Source organism: Oncorhynchus nerka, linkage group LG6 (assembly GCF_034236695.1).
Source record: "Oncorhynchus nerka isolate Pitt River linkage group LG6, Oner_Uvic_2.0, whole genome shotgun sequence".
NCBI classification, from domain to species: Eukaryota; Metazoa; Chordata; class Actinopteri; order Salmoniformes; family Salmonidae; genus Oncorhynchus; species Oncorhynchus nerka.
This window is the reverse complement of record NC_088401.1, coordinates 14,990,225-15,008,511: the sequence shown is the minus strand read 5'-3', so window position 1 is coordinate 15,008,511 and position 18,287 is coordinate 14,990,225. Positions and strand designations below refer to the sequence as shown.

At 49.0% G+C, this 18,287-nt stretch overlaps 1 protein-coding gene across 1 annotated transcript in view; it reads left to right on the top strand.

The window, feature by feature from the left end:
* The window catches only part of LOC135572049 (catenin delta-2-like), a 368,899-nt gene that overhangs the window by 28,422 nt on the left and 322,190 nt on the right, over positions 1-18,287 (top strand). Inside the window, exon 7 of the mRNA XM_065019050.1 lies at positions 9,453-9,464. Within this exon, the coding sequence (XP_064875122.1) occupies positions 9,453-9,464 (12 nt within the window). The remainder of the gene's footprint in view (positions 1-9,452; positions 9,465-18,287) is intronic.

Below are 18,287 nucleotides of genomic sequence, written 5' to 3'. Positions count from 1 at the left end.
TACATCACCAGAGGATCTGGAACGATGCCATAGGAACTTGAAGTGGGTACATCACCAGAGGATCTGGAACGATGCCATAGGAACTTGAAGTGGGTACATCACCAGAGGATCTGGAACGATGCCATAGGAACTTGAAGTGGGTACATCACCAGAGGATCTGGAACGATGCCATAGGAACTTGAAGTGGGTACATCACCAGAGGATCTGGAACGATGCCATAGGAACTTGAAGTGGGTACATCACCAGAGGATCTGGAACGATGCCATAGGAACTTGAAGTGGGTACATCACCAGAGGATCTGGAACGATGCCATAGGAACTTGAAGTGGGTACATCACCAGAGGATCTGGAACGATGCCATAGGAACTTGAAGTGGGTACATCACCAGAGGATCTGGAACGATGCCATAGGAACTTGAAGTGGGTACATCACCAGAGGATCTGGAACGATGCCATAGGAACTTGAAGTGGGTACATCACCAGAGGATCTGGAACGATGCCATAGGAACTTGAAGTGGGTACATCACCAGAGGATCTGGAACGATGCCATAGGATTGGAGTAAAACAGAAGAACGCTGAACACCTTTACATGGGAATCTTCAAGATGTGGAACTATCAGACCAAAGTCAACATTCTGAACTATCAGACCAAAGTCAACATTCTGAAGGCACAGGGGGGTAAAGGAGATCAACATCCAAGTTCAGTCCAATGGATTCATCCAGGACCTTTCTGATAGTCAACATTCTGAAGGCACAGGGGGGTAAAGGAGATCAACATCCAGTCCAATGGATTCATCCAGGATCTGTCTGATAGTCAACATTCTGAAGGCACAGGGGGGTAAAGGAGATCAACATCCAAGTTCAGTCCAATGGATTCATCCAGGACCTTTCTGATAGTCAACATTCTGAAGGCACAGGGGGGTAAAGGAGATCAACATCCAGTCCAATGGATTCATCCAGGATCTGTCTGATAGTCAACATTCTGAAGGCACAGGGGGGAAAGGAGATCAACATCCAGTCCAATGGATTCAGCCAGGATCTGTCTGATAGGCAGCGGGAGCCCCTTACTCTGAGAACAAGAAGAAGTAGGATAAGGTGATAACCACATAAGGCCACATACAGGATGCCAGCTCATCATAAACTGAGACAATATTCTCCCAATAAAATCTATACGCTACTTTCCCCAAGTAATTATTCTTCTATATGAAGTAACAATAGAAGTAACACTGATGCCAATGGGCCAAGTGGACATTGGAAAGACAGCATACTGTATATAACTGCTCTATGGATGTGTTGTGTGTAGGGCAGTTGTGGTGACCATATTACCACCACACCAGACTAGGGCTGTTACAGTGACCATATTACAACCACACCAGACTAGGGCTGTTACAGTGACCATATTACCACCACACCAGACTAGTGCTGTTACAGTGACCATATTACAACCACACCAGACTAGGGCTGTTACAGTGACCATATTACCACCAGACCAGACTAGGGCTGTTACAGTGACCATATTACAACCACACCAGACTAGGGCTGTTACAGTGACCATATTACCACCACACCAGACTAGTGCTGTTACAGTGACCATATTACAACCACACCAGACTAGGGCTGTTACAGTGACCATATTACCACCAGACCAGACTAGGGCTGTTACAGTGACCATATTACCACCACACCAGACTAGGGCTGTTACAGTGACCATATTACCACCACACCAGACTAGTGCTGTTACAGTGACCATATTACCACCACACCAGACTAGGGCTGTTACTGTGACCATATTACCACCAGACCAGACTAGGGCTGTTACAGTGACCATATTACCACCACACCAGACTAGGGCTGTTACAGTGACCATATTACCACCACACCAGACTAGGGCTGTCATGGTGACCGTAGTACCACCACACCAGACTAGGGCTGTCATGGTGACCGTATTACCACCACACCAGACTAGGGCTGTCATGGTGACCGTAGTACCACCACACCAGACTAGGGCTGTCATGGTGACCGTATTACCACCACACCAGACTAGGGCTGTTACAGTGACCATATTACCACCACACCAGACTAGGGCTGTTACTGTGACCGTATTACCACCACACCAGACTAGGACTGTTACAGTGACCATATTACCACCACACCAGACTAGGACTGTTACAGTGACCATATTACCACCACACCAGACTAGGGCTGTTACAGTGACCATATTACCACCACACCAGACTAGGGCTGTCATGGTGACCGTATTACCATCACACCAGACTAGGGCTGTTACAGTGACCATATTACCACCAGACCAGACTAGGACTGTCATGGTGACCGTATTACCATCACACCAGACTAGGACTGTTACTGTGACCGTATTACCACCAGACTAGGGCTGTTACAGTGACCACATTACCACCAGACTAGGACTGTTACAGTGACCGTATTACCATCACACCAGACTAGGGCTGTTACAGTGACCATATTACCACCAGACCAGACTAGGACTGTCATGGTGACCGTATTACCATCACACCAGACTAGGACTGTTACAGTGACCGTATTACCACCACACCAGACTAGGACTGTTACTGTGACCATATTACCGCCACACCAGACTAGGACTGTTACAGTGACCGTATTACCGCCACACCAGACTAGGACTGTTACAGTGACCGTATTACCGCCACACAGGCAGTCAGTCACGAGTCATGAAGGCAGTCAAATGTAGTCATGGTAACTAGGCTTCTCCAAGCTTTGATGCTGCTGATGGTCATTAGTAACCTACCAAACTTGCTAACTGCCTGGTACTCAGCACTCCATTGTCCCTCTAATCACTCTGACATCAATGCAAATGTGATCAAAAATCAAACTATACACTTCAAATGTGATCAAAATCAAACCAAACACTTCATGAGAGCCCACGAGCTCATTTTGAACCACATTTCTATAGGCTAGGCCTATTATATTTATTTATGATCTTTCCTAATGTTAAGCACATTGCTTCTCTTTACACCATGAGTATAGCCTACCTGGCTGACATGAAAATACACCCCGGGAAAAGCTACCTCCATTCACTGTTGAAGTGCATAGAGGACATGTAGTTTGCTCCCCTGTTTTGAGACAGGTGTATGATACTGGTCCATTCTAAATGAAAACAAAAGTCACATATATATTATTTATTATAGGTAAAGACAATATTAAGTCAATAATGTTCTGATGGGTTATACTATTAGCCTATCACTTGTGATTGATATATTATCACTTGTGAATGATGCCCAGCATAAACAAACAGTATCAGCATCATTCACAAGTCCTTTTTTTTGTGACTTGTTCAAATCATAGTATCACACCTCATGTAGTCTAGCCCATAGTCCTCTATGTTTTAATAAGGTTAGTATCACACCTCATGTAGTCTAGCCCATAGTCCTCTATGTTTTAATAAGGTTAGTATTACACCTCATGTAGCCTAGCCCATAGGTCTATATGTTTTAATAAGGTTAGTATCACACCTCATGTAGCCTAGCCCATAGTCCTCTATGTTTTAATAAGGTTAGTATTACACCTCATGTAGCCTAGCCCATAGTCCTGTATGTTTTAATAAGGTTAGTATCACACCTCATGTAGCCTAGCCCATAGTCCTCTATGTTTTAATAAGGTTAGTATTACACCTCATGTAGCCTAGCCCATAGTCCTGTATGTTTTAATAAGGTTAGTATCACACCTCATGTAGCCTAGCCCATAGTCCTCTATGTTTTAATAAGGTTAGTATTACACCTCATGTAGCCTAGCCCATAGTCCTCTATGTTTTAATAAGGTTAGTATTACACCTCATGTACCCTAGCCCATAGTCCTCTATGTTTTAATAAGGTTAGTATTACACCTCATGTAGCCTAGCCCATAGTCCTATATGTTTTAATAAGGTTAGTATTACACCTCATGTAGTCTAGCCCATAGTCCTATATGTTTTAATAAGGTTAGTATCACACCTTGTGTAGCCTAGCCCATAGGTCTATATGTTTTGATAACTAAAGTGGCCAAATAACTTCTTAAAATTAAACACATTAATCTGCTTTACAAGGGGTATAGAGCCTAACTGGCCGACATAAGCAGTGTGTGTTTCAAGTTTGGGGAAGATAATTTTCACCATATAAAATGCACCTTTGTAATAAAAGCATTACAAGCAGAATCACATTGATGGTCACTTTTGATCATGTTGTTTTCCTGCTAATGGAACATTCACACTTATAGCCTGCTACCATGTGCACATTGCTGCACTTAAAATGTCAAGAAATAGCCTAATAGTTTATAAACATTTTAAGCTAAACGTTCTGATCTGTAGCGTCAAGCTCATTGCATAAAACATAATTTTTTTATGCTAGTGGTTGTATTAATTTAGGATCTATCACATTCTACAACTGTCCCAGACTATGTTTGGAATATTTATTTTTCACACAGAATAGAATAGGTCAACTTTTGTACTAATGGGGATAGTTGATTGACATAGGCTAGTGCTTTTGCTGTTCGTTATGCCTCACGCATCTTGTTGGCTGACGAAAAATAAATGTGGACAGTTCTTCCAATATCTTCAATATGCACCTGGGAATTGGATAAGGACACGCGCAGTTGTGTCCCCGATGTGTCTGTCGTCACTTGACAGAGACTCATGTGAGAGCTTCAGATTGCACAGCAAAAGGCATGTATTATTTTTTTAGGGTGCATTACGGCCACAACGGCGACGCCACAGTGAAAATCGAGGCATTATCAAGTGCTTGTCACATTGTGAATGAGAGACTAATGTAGTGTGTACAGCCTGCGCAAAAAAAAACAAAGCAGAGCTCATGCCTTTTTTCAAACCATCATTAGAGTCTCATCATGCAGCCTTACAATATATTAAAAATCAACATATAGCCCAAGGTTTGTAGAACAACTAAAGTTACATTAATATCTCTAAATTAAGCATATAGGAGGACCTATTTCTTTGTTAACCGCTCATCACAGAATATCTGCATGTGCGCACAAAATATTTCAGTTTTATTCAGCTTTTTTCAATTGTATTCTTCATACTATGTGACTCAACACTATACACGTCAGCTACTACAGCGACTGAAATGACTGCAACACTTAACAAAGAGCTGCAGTTAGTTTCAGTGTCAATTCTCCCCAAGGAGATGTAGGCGCAGGAGATACGAGTTCCAAGGAAAAGGGCGTTTTATTTAACTAGCTCAAAAAAACAACAGAACACCGGACTACAGTAGTAGCCACGAAAACCCCACTCAGACACAGTCCAGGGAAAACCCACCTGGCGAACATGAGCTAATAAAACGAAACTCAAAACTCACACAAAACCCCAAAGGAAATGTTGAATGAAATACCCCCCCTAATTAACCAACATGAAACTATGTGAAACACAAAACAGACATAACCAAAAGAAAAGGAAGAAGGATCGGTGGCAGCTAGTAGACCGGCGACGATGCCCTTCGGTGGAAGCTAGTAGCCCGGCGACGATGCCCTTCGGTGGAAGCTAGTAGACCGGCGACGATGCCCTTCGGTGGAAGGTAGTAGACCGGCGACGATGCCCTTCGGTGGCAGCTAGTAGACCGGCGACGATGCCCTTCGGTGGAAGGTAGTAGACCGGCGACGATGCCCTTCGGTGGCAGCTAGTAGACCGGCGACGATGCCCTTCGGTGGCAGCTAGTAGACCGGCGACGATGCCCTTCGGTGGCAGCTAGTAGACCGGCGACGATGCCCTTCGGTGGCAGCTAGTAGACCGGCGACGATGCCCTTCGGTGGCAGCTAGTAGACCGGCGACGATGCCCTTCGGTGGCAGCTAGTAGACCGGCGACGATGCCCTTCGGTGGCAGCTAGTAGACCGGCGACGATGCCCTTCGGTGGCAGCTAGTAGACCGGCGACGATGCCCTTCGTTGGCAGCTAGTAGACCGGCGACGATGCCCTTCGGTGGCAGCTAGTAGACCGGCGACGATGCCCTTCGGTGGCAGCTAGTAGACCGGCGACGACGCCCTTCGTTGGCAGCTAGTAGACCGGCGACGACGCCCTTCGGTGGCAGCTAGTAGACCGGCGACGATGCCCTTCGGTGGCAGCTAGTAGACCGGCGACGACGCCCTTCGGTGGCAGCTAGTAGACCGGCGACGATGCCCTTCGGTGGCAGCTAGTAGACCGGCGACGATGCCCTTCGGTGGAAGTCGTGACATTCAGAGTGGGTGGAATAAGTTAGCCCTAAATATTTCTAAACCTAAAACCATTGTATTTGGGACAAATCATTCACTAAACCCTAAACCTCAACTAAATATTGTAATAAATCATGTGGAAATTGAGCAAGTTGAGATGACTAAACTGCTTGGAATAACCCTAGATTGTAAACTGTCATGGTCAAAACATATTGATGCAACAGTAGCTGAGACTGGGAGAAGTCTGTCCATAATAACGCACTGCTCTGGCTTCTTAACAACACTATCAACAAGGCAGATCCTACAGGCCCTAGTTTTGTCAGACCTGGACTACTGTTCAGTCATGTTGTCAGGTACCACAGAAAAGGACTTAGGAAAATTGCATTTGGCTTCAAACAGGGCAGCACAGCTGGCCCCTGTCTGTACACAGAGAGATAACATTAATAACATGCATGTCAATCTCTCCTGGCTCAAAGTAGAGGAGAGATTGACTTCATCACTAGTTGTATTTGTGAGAGGTATTGACATGTTGAATGCACCGAGCTGTCTGTTTGAAGTACTGCCGCACAGCTCAGACACTCATGCATACCCCACAAGACATGCTACCAGAGGTCTCTTCACAGTCCAGAACAGACTATGGGAGGCACACAGTACTACATAAAGCCATGACTACATGGAACTCTATTCCACATCAAGTAACTGTGATGAAAGCAGTAAAATTAGATTTAAAAAACAGACAACAACAAAAAAACACCTTATGGAACAGCGGGGACTGTGAAGCAACACAAACATAGGCACAGACACACACACACACACACACACACACACACACACACGATAACATACGCACTACACACACACACACATGGATTTAGTACTGTAGATATGTGGTAGTGGTGGAGTAGGGGCACAGAGTGTGTTGTGAATGTATTGTAATGTTTTTTAAATGGTATAAACTGCCTTAATTTTGCTGGACCACAGGAAGAGTAGCCTTGGTAGCAGCTAATTGGGATTCATAAGAAATACACAAACAAAAATACTATAAAATAATATAAAATGGCCTCCCGAGGGGCGCAGTGGTCCTAGTCACTGCATCACAGTGCTACTAGAGAGCCTGGTTCGAGTCCAGGCTCTGTCGCAGCTGACCACAACCGGGAGACCCATGTGGCAATGCACAATTGGCCCAGTCCGGGTTAGGGAAAGGTTTGGCAGGGATGATCCCAGCAGGGATGGTCCCAGCAGGGATGGTCATCGTGCACTAGTGACTCCTGTGGCGGGCCGGGCACAATGCACGCTGACACGGTCGCCAGGTGTACGGTGTTTCCTCCGACACATTGGTGCGGTTGGCTTCCCAGGTTAAGTGGGTATTGTGTCAAAAAGTAGTGCTGCTTGGCTGTGTTGTGTTTCGGAGGTTGCACGGCTCTCGACCTTCGCCTCTCCCGAGTCCGTATGGGGGTTGCAGCGATGAGACAAGACTGTAACTACCAATACCACGAAATTGGGGAGAAAAAGTGGCCATATAATACAACAATTATAATAACAATATAAAATAATGCAACGGAATTCTACGTAAATCTTGTCTTCTAAATGAACTAATGTAGCCCACAGCCATATGGTATAGCCAGATCTAACATAAGGACAACTCAGACTATGCTATTCTGTTCTTCTGAAATAGACTACATTTTCTTCATATCATGTTTCTTTATACACCTGTCTAAAATAAATAATGGATTTATTGTGAAGGTGTATGCTATAATACAAGGATTTATTAGACTTTTTAAAATGTAGATTTGTTTCAAAGGTCTTCATCAGTGGCTTGTAGGAAGTGGAAGCCAGGAGATGCTAAATGTGTTTATGTTAATTAATGGTCATTTACCTTGAGACCCACAGTTATTTGCTTGACCATCACTGGCTGAAGAAATTTCAAGCTTAGTTTGGGAGGATAAGGGTGGGCAAGGCTGGGAGGTTCGGGACAAGCTTGGCTTGGGAGGATAAGGGTGGGTAAGGCTGGGAGGTTGGGACAAGCTTAGTTTTGGAGGATAAGGGTGGGCAAGGCTGGGAGGTTCGGGACAAGCTTGGCTTGGGAGGATAAGGGTGGGTAAGGCTGGGAGGTTGGGACAAGCTTGACTTGGGAGGATAAGGGTGGGCAAGGCTGGGAGGTTCGGGACAAGCTTGGCTTGGGAGGATAAGGGTGGGTAAGGCTTGGAGGTTGGGACAAGCTTGGCTTGGGAGGATAAGGGTGGGTAAGGCTGGGAGGTTGGGACAAGCTTGACTTGGGAGGATAAGGGTGGGTAAGGCTGGGAGGTTGGGACAAGCTTAGCTTGGGAGGATAAGGGTGGGCAAGGCTGGGAGGTTGGGACAAGCTTAGCTTGGGAGGATAAGGGTGGGCAAGGCTGGGAGGTTGGGACAAGCTTAGCTTGGGAGGATAAGGGTGGGCAAGGCTGGGAGGTTGGGACAAGCTTAGCTTGGGAGGATAAGGGTGGGCAAGGCTGGGAGGTTGGGACAAACTTGGCTTAGGTGTGGTAATGGGGGTGGCAAACTGGGAGGGGGAGGTTGGGATGGGGTTGGGTTTGGCTTAGGAAAGAGAGAAGAAAGGATTTAACTATACGACAATGTCATTTAATACATTTTTGTTTCTTCAAAACGTTACTGTAAAATTAGTTCTGGACAGATTAGGAGAGGATGTCGGTCATTATTATTCCTTGTTATTTTAACTGAGATTCAATGGTGGTTATTGGTGAGAGAGGAAAGGGTCTTTTTCCAGGGGATTGGGATGGGCATCAGACACTTGGATCACATGCTCTTTATATGGAATGTATACAATAACTGTAATGTCTGCTAAAATGTTTTTAACAGGCTCTTCAATGACAGACGGAACAGATAAGGTCAACAAGTAAAGACCAACAAAATCCATCACATGGAATGTGAACGGTTCTCGAACACTTAAAGAGATTGTCAGCAGATGTGGTTTTCTTGCAAGAGTTGCATTAAAAAAAGGAGAAATGTAATATTTAAAGAGGAGCTGAGTTAAAGAGGCCTATGCTTCCACCTACAGTAGTAACAGCAGAGGTGCAGGCATCCTGATCAATAAGAATACACCCTTTTCCCTTATATCACTGCACACATACCAAGAAGGCCATTTTATAATGGTGAATAGTACCTTACATGGTGAAAAATACCTATTGATTTTATTGTATATGCCACCAAATGATTATTTGAATATTGAAATAGCATGGATGACCGAGAGAAACAAAGTGGTATAATTTAAGGTCATGTGGCAAGTAATAATGCAGCCACTAGAGATGGGGAGACTAGGGATGGGGGTGTGGCAATAGGGATGGGGGTGTGGCAATAGGGATGGGGGTGTGGCAATAGGGATGGGGGTGGAATATGGATGGGGGTGTGGCAATAGAGATGGGGTGTGGCAATAGGGATGGGGGTGTGGCAATAGAGATGGGGGTGTGGCAATAGAGATGGGGGTGTGGCACTAGAGATGGGGTGACTAGGGATGGGGTGTGGCATTAGGGATGGGGTGTGGCAATAGGGATGGGGTGTGACACTAGGGATGGGGGTGTGGCAATAGTGTTGGGGGTGTGGTAATATAGATGGGGTGACACTAGGGATGGGGGTGTGGCAATAGGGATGGGGTGTGGCAATAGGGATGGGGGTGTGGCAATAGGGATGGGGTGTGTCAATAGGGATGGGGTGTGGCAATAGAGATGGGGGTGTGGCAATAGAGATGGGGTGACTAGGGATGGGGGTGTGGCATTAGGGATGGGGGTGTGGCAATAGGGATGGGGTGTGACACTAGGGATGGGGGTGTGGCAATAGTGTTGGGGGTGTGGCAATATAGATGGGGTGACACTAGGGATGGGGGTGTGGCAATAGGGATGGGGTGTGACACTAGGGATGGGGGTGTGGCAATAGGGATGGGGTGTGGCAATAGAGATGGGGTGACTAGGGATGGGGGTGTGGCATTAGGGATAGGGTTGTGGCAATAGGGATGAGGGTGTGGCAATAGGGATGGGGGTGTGACACTAGGGATGGGGGTGTGGCAATAGAGATGGGGTGACTAGGGATGGGGTGTGGCAATAGGGATGGGGGTGTGGCAATAGGGATGGGGGTGTGGCAATAGGAATGGGGGTGTGGCAATATGGATGGGGGTGTGGCACTAGGGATGGGGGTGTGGCACTAGGGATGGGGGTGTGGCAATATGGATGGGGGTGTGACACTAGGGATGGGGGTATGGCACCAGGGATGGAGGTGTGGCACTAGGGATGGGGGTGTGACACTAGGGATGGGGTGTGACACTGGGGATGGGGGTGTGACACTGGGGATGGCGGTGTGACACTAGGGATGGGGGTGTGACACTAGGGATGGGGTGTGACACTAGGGATGGGGGTGTTGCACTAGGGATGGGGGTATGACACTAGGGATGGGGGTGTGACACTAGGGATGGGGGTATGACACTAGGGATGGGGTGTGACACTAGGTATGGGGGTGTGACACTAGGGATGGGGGTGTTGCACTAGGGATGGGGTGTGGCACTAGGGATGGGGGTGTGACACTAGAGATGGGGGTGTAGCAATAGGGATGGGGGTGTGGCACTAGGGATGGGGGTATGACACTAGGGATGGGGGTGTGACACTAGGGATGGGGGTATGACACTAGGGATGGGGGTGTGACACTAGGTATGGGGGTGTGACACTAGGGATGGGGGTGTGGCAATAGGGATGGGGTGTGGCAATAGGGATGGGGGTGTGGCAATAGAGATGGGGGTGTGGCAATAGAGATGGGGGGTGTGGCACTAGAGATGGGGTGACTAGGGATGGGGGTGTGGCATTAGGGATGGGGTGTGGCAATAGGGATGGGGGTGTGACACTAGGGATGGGGGTGTGGCAATAGGGATGGGGTGTGGCAATAGGGATGGGGGTGGGCAATAGGGATGGGGTGTGGCAATAGGGATGGGGTGTGTCAATAGGGATGGGGGTGTGGCAATAGAGATGGGGTGTGGCAATAGAGATGGGGTGACTAGGGATGGGGTGTGGCATTAGGGATGGGGGTGTGGCAATAGGGATGGGGGTGTGACACTAGGGATGGGGGTGTGGCAATAGTGTTGGGGGTGTGGCAATATAGATGGGGTGACACTAGGGATGGGGGTGTGGCAATAGGGATGGGGGTGTGACACTAGGGATGGGGGTGTGGCAATAGGGATGGGGGTGTGGCAATAGAGATGGGGTGACTAGGGATGGGGGTGTGGCATTAGGGATGGGGTTGTGGCAATAGGGATGAGGGTGTGGCAATAGGGATGGGGGTGTGACACTAGGGATGGGGGTGTGGCAATAGAGATGGGGTGACTAGGGATGGGGGTGTGGCAATAGGGATGGGGGTGTGGCAATAGGGATGGGGTGTGGCAATAGGAATGGGGGTGTGGCAATAGGGATGGGGGTGTGGCACTAGGGATGGGGTGTGGCACTAGGGATGGGGGTGTGGTAATATGGATGGGGGTGTGACACTAGGGATGGGGGTATGGCACCAGGGATGGAGGTGTGGCACTAGGGATGGGGGTGTGACACTAGGGATGGGGTGTGACACTGGGGATGGGGTGTGACACTGGGGATGGCGGTGTGACACTAGGGATGGGGGTGTGACACTAGGGATGGGGTGTTGCACTAGGGATGGGGGTATGACACTAGGGATGGGGGTGTGACACTAGGGATGGGGGTATGACACTAGGGATGGGGGTGTGACACTAGGTATGGGGTGTGACACTAGGGATGGGGTGTTGCACTAGGGATGGGGTGTGGCACTAGGGATGGGGTGTGACACTAGAGATGGGGGTGTAGCAATAGGGATGGGGTGTGGCACTAGGGATGGGGTATGACACTAGGGATGGGGTGTGACACTAGGGATGGGGGTATGACACTAGGGATGGGGGTGTGACACTAGGTATGGGGGTGTGACACTAGGGATGGGGTTGTGGCATTGGGGTGTGACACTAGAGATGGGGGTATGACACTAGGGATGGGGGTATGACACTAGGGATGGGGGTATGACACTAGGGATGGGGTGTGACACTAGGGATGGGGTGTGACACTAGAGATGGGGGTGTGGCAATAGGGATGGGGTGTGACACTAGGGATGGGGTGTGACACTATAGATGGGGGTGTGGCAATAGGGATGGGGGTGTGACACACAAGAGTGGGGTATGACACTAAGGATGGGGGTATGACACTAGGGATGGGGGTATGACACTAGGGATGGGGGTATGACACTAGGGATGGGGGTATGACACTAGGGATGGGGGTGTGACCCCAATAACAGACCCATCATTCTACACTAAGGTGCCGCGATGTGGTTTTATGATGATATTTATTGTACCTTATTATAATAGCATCCATGCGTCTGTGTGTGTGTTTGTTGAATGTCGTCTCTGAAGGTTCAATGCTTCTGAATACTGCATTTATACAGCTGAGTCGTGATGCTTCAAGGGGCACGTTGTAGAGAACAGAACACAGGCCAAGGTTGTGCTGTTTGCAGAGAGTTCTGTTGACGTGAATGTAGACACATTCTATGAGATGGCCCATTCTAAGAGATGGCCTTAGCTGTTGTCAGGTCATGTTCAAGTCCATCGGTTACAGAGATTAGACTAAATTCCATTGTCAGAATTGTGAAGTGCTATTACTCTTAGGATATAATTTATTTCTTCTTTTGAAAGAAGATGGGAGCTGACAGTGAACACACACTCTTAGCTATTGCATGACTGCGCTACTGAATGTGTGGGTTGTGTTGCGCCATCTACTCGTTTAACCATAATAAAGTCTTGATTCAGAAGTTTGATATTCATTGACATTGAGCAGAAACATCAAAGTAAGAACTTCAATGCCTTTGTTTATAGACTGAGGTAAATCCCCAGGAGCAGCGGGCTGAAGAAATACTTAGCGCTGTGGTTTTATCATTATATTTATACAGTAACTTATTATAATACCATCCGGGTTTCCTTTTTAGCACCCAGAGAGGAAGTTAAGAGCAGAACACAGCAGGGGACTTTTTTGCATATTCCTTTTATTTTCTCCTCCTTGTGTTTTTCTGACTGTATATAGTGTCATGGGAGGCCAGTTCCCTCTCTCCAACTGTCCCTCTCTCCAACCGTCCCTCTCTCCAACTGTCCCTCTCTCCAACCGTCCCTCTCTCCAACCGTCCCTCTCTCCAACCGTCCCTCTCTCCAACCGTCCCTCTCTCCACCGTCCCTCTCTCCAACCGTCCCTCTCTCCATCCATCCCTCCATCCTTCCATCCCCCTTATTTCCCTCCATCCCTTCATCCTAACTTCAGTTGTACACTTTGATTTGGGGAGCCTCAGCAGTGACTCAGTAAGTGTCCATGAGACATCAAAGAAGGGAGGGAAGAGAGGAGAAGAGAGGTGGATGACAAGAATGAAACAGACAATGAAGGAGTGTGTCCGTTACTCTAATTAGTGCTCTCCTTTTCTCTATTCCCTACATCCTCTCTCCTCTTCTCTGCCCATATTCAAACACTTATCTTTGTAAATAACCATCAGTGGAGTGTCAAAGGGAGGCAGCTGCCTTCCGTTTATAACTAATTATCTAGTCTTGGGTCTCTCTCTCTCTCTCACACACACACACACACACACACACACACACACACACACACACACACACACACACACACACACACACACACACACACACACACACACACACACACACACACACACACACACACACACACACACACTACATCCCTCCTGGGCAGGCCCTGCCATACATTTGTAAAGCAGTGTAATTAACAATCGTTCAGTAAGGAAAGGTCATAGGTGTCTGTGTTTCGGGACTCCTGCCAAGAGGAAGGGGAAATACACAATGTGGAAAAGGTCGTTTTACATCCTCCTATTTTATTGTTGCCGTTAGACAACGTGCTCTATAGATATTACAGTACATTACAACATCTCTGCCCTCCCTAAACAGTAACATGGTAAATGGCCCTCTCTATCACTGGGGATCAGCACAATATACACTGTAGAAATATCGCTGTCAGGAACAGTATCTGCTATTGTAGCGCCACTGACTTTCTCCTCATCCCTCTCCTCTCTCTTCCTCACTCTCTCCACCTCACCCTCCCCTCTCTTCCTCACTCTCTCCTCCTCCCCCTCCTCTCTCCTCCTCCTAACCCTCTCTCTTCCTCACTCTCTCCACCTCTCCCTCCTCTCTCTTCCTCACTCTCTCCACCTCCCCCTCCTCTCTCTTCCTCACTCTCTCCTCCTCCCCCTCCCCTCTCTTCCTCACTCTCTCCTCCTCCCCTCCTCTCTCCTCCTCCTAACCCTCTCTCTTCCTCACTCTCTCCACCTCTCCCTCCTCTCTCTTCCTCACTCTCTCCACCTCCCGCTCCTCTCTCTTACTCACTCTCTCCTCCTCCCCCTCCTCTCTCCTCCTCCTAACCCTCTCTCTTCCTCACTCTCTCCACCTCTCCCTCCTCTCTCTTCCTCACTCTCTCCACCTCCCCCTCCTCTCTCTTCCTCATTCTCTCCTCCTCCCCCTCCCCTCTCTCCTCCTCCTAACCCTCTCTCTTCCTCACTCTCTCCACCTCCCCCTCCTCTCTCTTCCTTACTCTCTCCTCCTCCCCCTCCTCTCTCTTCCTCACTCTCTCCTCCCCCTCCTCTCTCCACCTCCCCCTCATCTCTTTTCCTCACTTTCTCCACCTCCCCTTATCTATTTTCCTCACTCTCTCCTCCTCCCCCTCCTCTCTCCTCCTCCCCCTCCTCTCTCTTCCCCACTCTCTCCACCTCCCCCTCCTCTCTCTTCCTCACTCTCCCCCCTCTCTCCTCCTCCGCCTCCTCTCTCATCATCCCCCTCCTCTCTCCCCTCATCCCCCACCTATATCCTCATCCCTCTCTCCTCATCCTCTCTCCTCATCCCTATCTCCTCTCATCCCTCTTACCTCTCCTCATCCCTCTCTCCTCCTCTCTCCTCCCTCCTCCATCTTCCCTCTCCTCATCCCCCTCCTCTCTCCTCCCCTCTCCTCATCTTTCTCCTCCTCCCCACCCTCTCTGTTCATCTCCATCCTCTCTCCTTAGCCCTCTCCCCATCCCCCTCATCTCTCCTCATCCACCTCCCTCTCTCCTCATCACTGTCTTCTCCTCCCCCTCATCTATCCTCATCCCTCTCCTCAACCCCTCATCCCTCTCCTCATCCCCTCCCCTCCTCTCTCCTCCTCTCACTCTCCTCTCCTCATCCCTCTCTCCTCATCCCCCTCCACCTCTCCTCATCCCCCTCTCTTCTCCTCATCTCTCTCCCCTCTCCTCCTCCCCTACCTCCTCGTCCCTCTTCTCCTTCCTCTCTCCTCACCCCCCTCCCTCTCTCCTCTCCCCCTCTGTCTCTCCTCCTCCCCCCTCCCTCTCTCCTCCTCCCACTCTCCTCTCCTCATCAATCAATCAATCAAATGTATTTGTAAAGCCTTTTTTACATCAGCCGATGTCACAAAGTGCTATACAGAAACCCAGCCTAAAACCCCAAACAGCAAGCAATGTAGATGTAGAAGCACGGTGGCAAGGAAAAACTTCCTAGAAAGGCAGGAACCTATGAATAAACCTAGAGAGGAACCAGGCTCTGATGAGTGGCCAGTCCTCTTCTGGCTGCGACGGTTCGAGATTATAACAGTACTTGGTCAAGATGTTCAAACGTTCATACATGACCAGCTGGGTCAAATAATAATAATAATCACAGTGGTTGTAGAGGGTGCAAAAGGTCAGAACCTCAGGAATCAATGTCAATTGGCTTTTCATAGCCGAGCGTTCAGAGTTAGAGACAGCAGGTGCGGTAGAGAGAGAGAGAGAGAGCGAGAGAGTAGATAACAGCAGGCCGGGACAAGGTAGCACGTCCGATGAACAGGTCAGAGTTGCATAGCCGCAGGCAGAACAGTTGAAACTGGAGCAGCAGCACGACCAGGTGGACTGGGGACAGCAAGGAGTCATCAGGCCAGGTAGTCCTGAGGCATGGTCCCTCTCTTCTCCTACCCCTCCTCTCTCATCATTCCTCTCTTCATCCCCCTCCCTTCTCCATCTTCACTCCTCTCGTCCTCCTGGGCAGGCCCTGCCATTCATTTGTAAAGCAGTGTAATTAACAATCGTTCAGTAAGGAAAGGTCATAGGTGTCTGTGTTTCGGGACTCCTGCCAAGAGGAAGGGGAAATACACAATGTGGAAAAGGTCGTTTTACATCCTACTATTTTATTGTTGCCGTTAGACAACCTCTATAGATATTACAGTACATTACAACATCTCTGCCCTCCCTAAACAGTAACATGGTAAATGGCCCTCTCTATCACTGGGGATCAGCACAATATACACTGTAGAAATATCGCTGTCAGGAACAGTATCTGCTATTGTAGCGCCACTGACTTTCTCCTCATCCCTCTCCTCTCTCCTCATCCCTCTCCTCTCTCCTCATCCCTCTCTCCTCTTCCCTCCCCTCTCCTCCTCTAATGAGTTCCCTTTTCATACGTTGATGACATTGCCTCCAGATCCCCCAGTGTAGACACACAAACCCTTGTCCTCTCTAATGGTGCTGGACAGATTCAGACCTCTCACTGTCCGGGCTTTAACCTCATGGGGAAAATGAGCCAAGTGTGTGGTGTGTATGTGTGTTCATGTGTATGGAGAGTTTATCCAGTGATATCGCATTGTACCCTGGGGGTATAGTAGACTGGAGAAGAGAAGACGAGGTGCTGGGGGGGTATAGTAGACTGGAGAAGACAGGACTAGAGGTGCTGGGGGGTATAGTAGACTGGAGAAGACAGGACTAGAGGTGCTGGGGGGTATAGTAGATAGTAGACTGGAGAAGACAGGACTAGAGGTGCTGGGGGGTATAGTAGACTGGAGAAGACAGGACTAGAGGTGCTGGGGGGGTATAGTAGACTGGAGAAGACAGGACTAGAGGTGCTGGGGGGTATAGTAGACTGGAGAAGACAGGACTAGAGGTGCTGGGGGGTATAGTAGACTGGAGAAGACAGGACTAGAGGTGCTGGGGGGTATAGTAGACTGGAGAGGACAGGACTGGAGAAGAGGTGCTGGGGGGTATAGTAGACTGGAGAAGACAGGACTAGAGGTGCTGGGGGGTATAGTAGACTGGAGAAGACAGGACTAGAGGTGCTGGGGGGTATAGTGACTGGGGACTAGAGGTGCTGGGGGGTATAGTAGACTGGAGAAGACAGGACTAGAGGTGCTGGGGGTATAGTAGACTGGAGAAGACAGGACTAGAGGTGCTGGGGGGGGTATAGTAGACTGGAGAAGACAGGACTAGAGGTGCTGGGGGGGGTATAGTAGACTGGAGAAGACAGGACTAGAGGTGCTGGGGGGTATAGTAGACTGGAGAAGACAGGACTAGAGGTGCTGGGGGGGGTATAGTAGACTGGAGAGGACAGGACTTGAGGTGCTGGGGGGTATAGTAGACTGGAGAAGACAGGACTAGAGGTGCTGGGGGGGTATAGTAGACTGGAGAAGACAGGACTAGAGGTGCTGGGGGTATAGTAGACTGGAGAAGACAGGACTAGAGGTGCTGGGGGTATAGTAGACTGGAGAGGACAGGACTAGAGGTGCTGGGGGGGGTATGGAGACTGGAGAAGACAGGACTAGAGGTGCTGGGGGGGGGTATAGTAGACTGGAGAAGACAGGACTAGAGGTGCTGGGGGGGTATAGTAGACTGGAGAAGACAGGACTAGAGGTGCTGGGGGGGGTATAGTAGACTGGAGAAGACAGGACTAGAGGTGCTGGGGGTAGACTGGAGAAGACAGGACTAGAGGTGCTGGGGGGGTATAGTAGACTGGAGAAGACAGGACTAGAGGTGCTGGGGGGTATAGTAGACTGGAGAAGACAGGACTAGAGGTGCTGGGGGGTATAGTAGACTGGAGAAGACAGGACTAGAGGTGCTGGGGGGTATAGTAGACTGGAGAAGACAGGACTAGAGGTGCTGGGGGGGGTATAGTAGACTGGAGAAGACAGGACTAGAGGTGCTGGGGGGTATAGTAGACTGGAGAAGACAGGACTAGAGGTGCTGGGGGGGACTGGAGAAGACAGGATAGTAGACTGGAG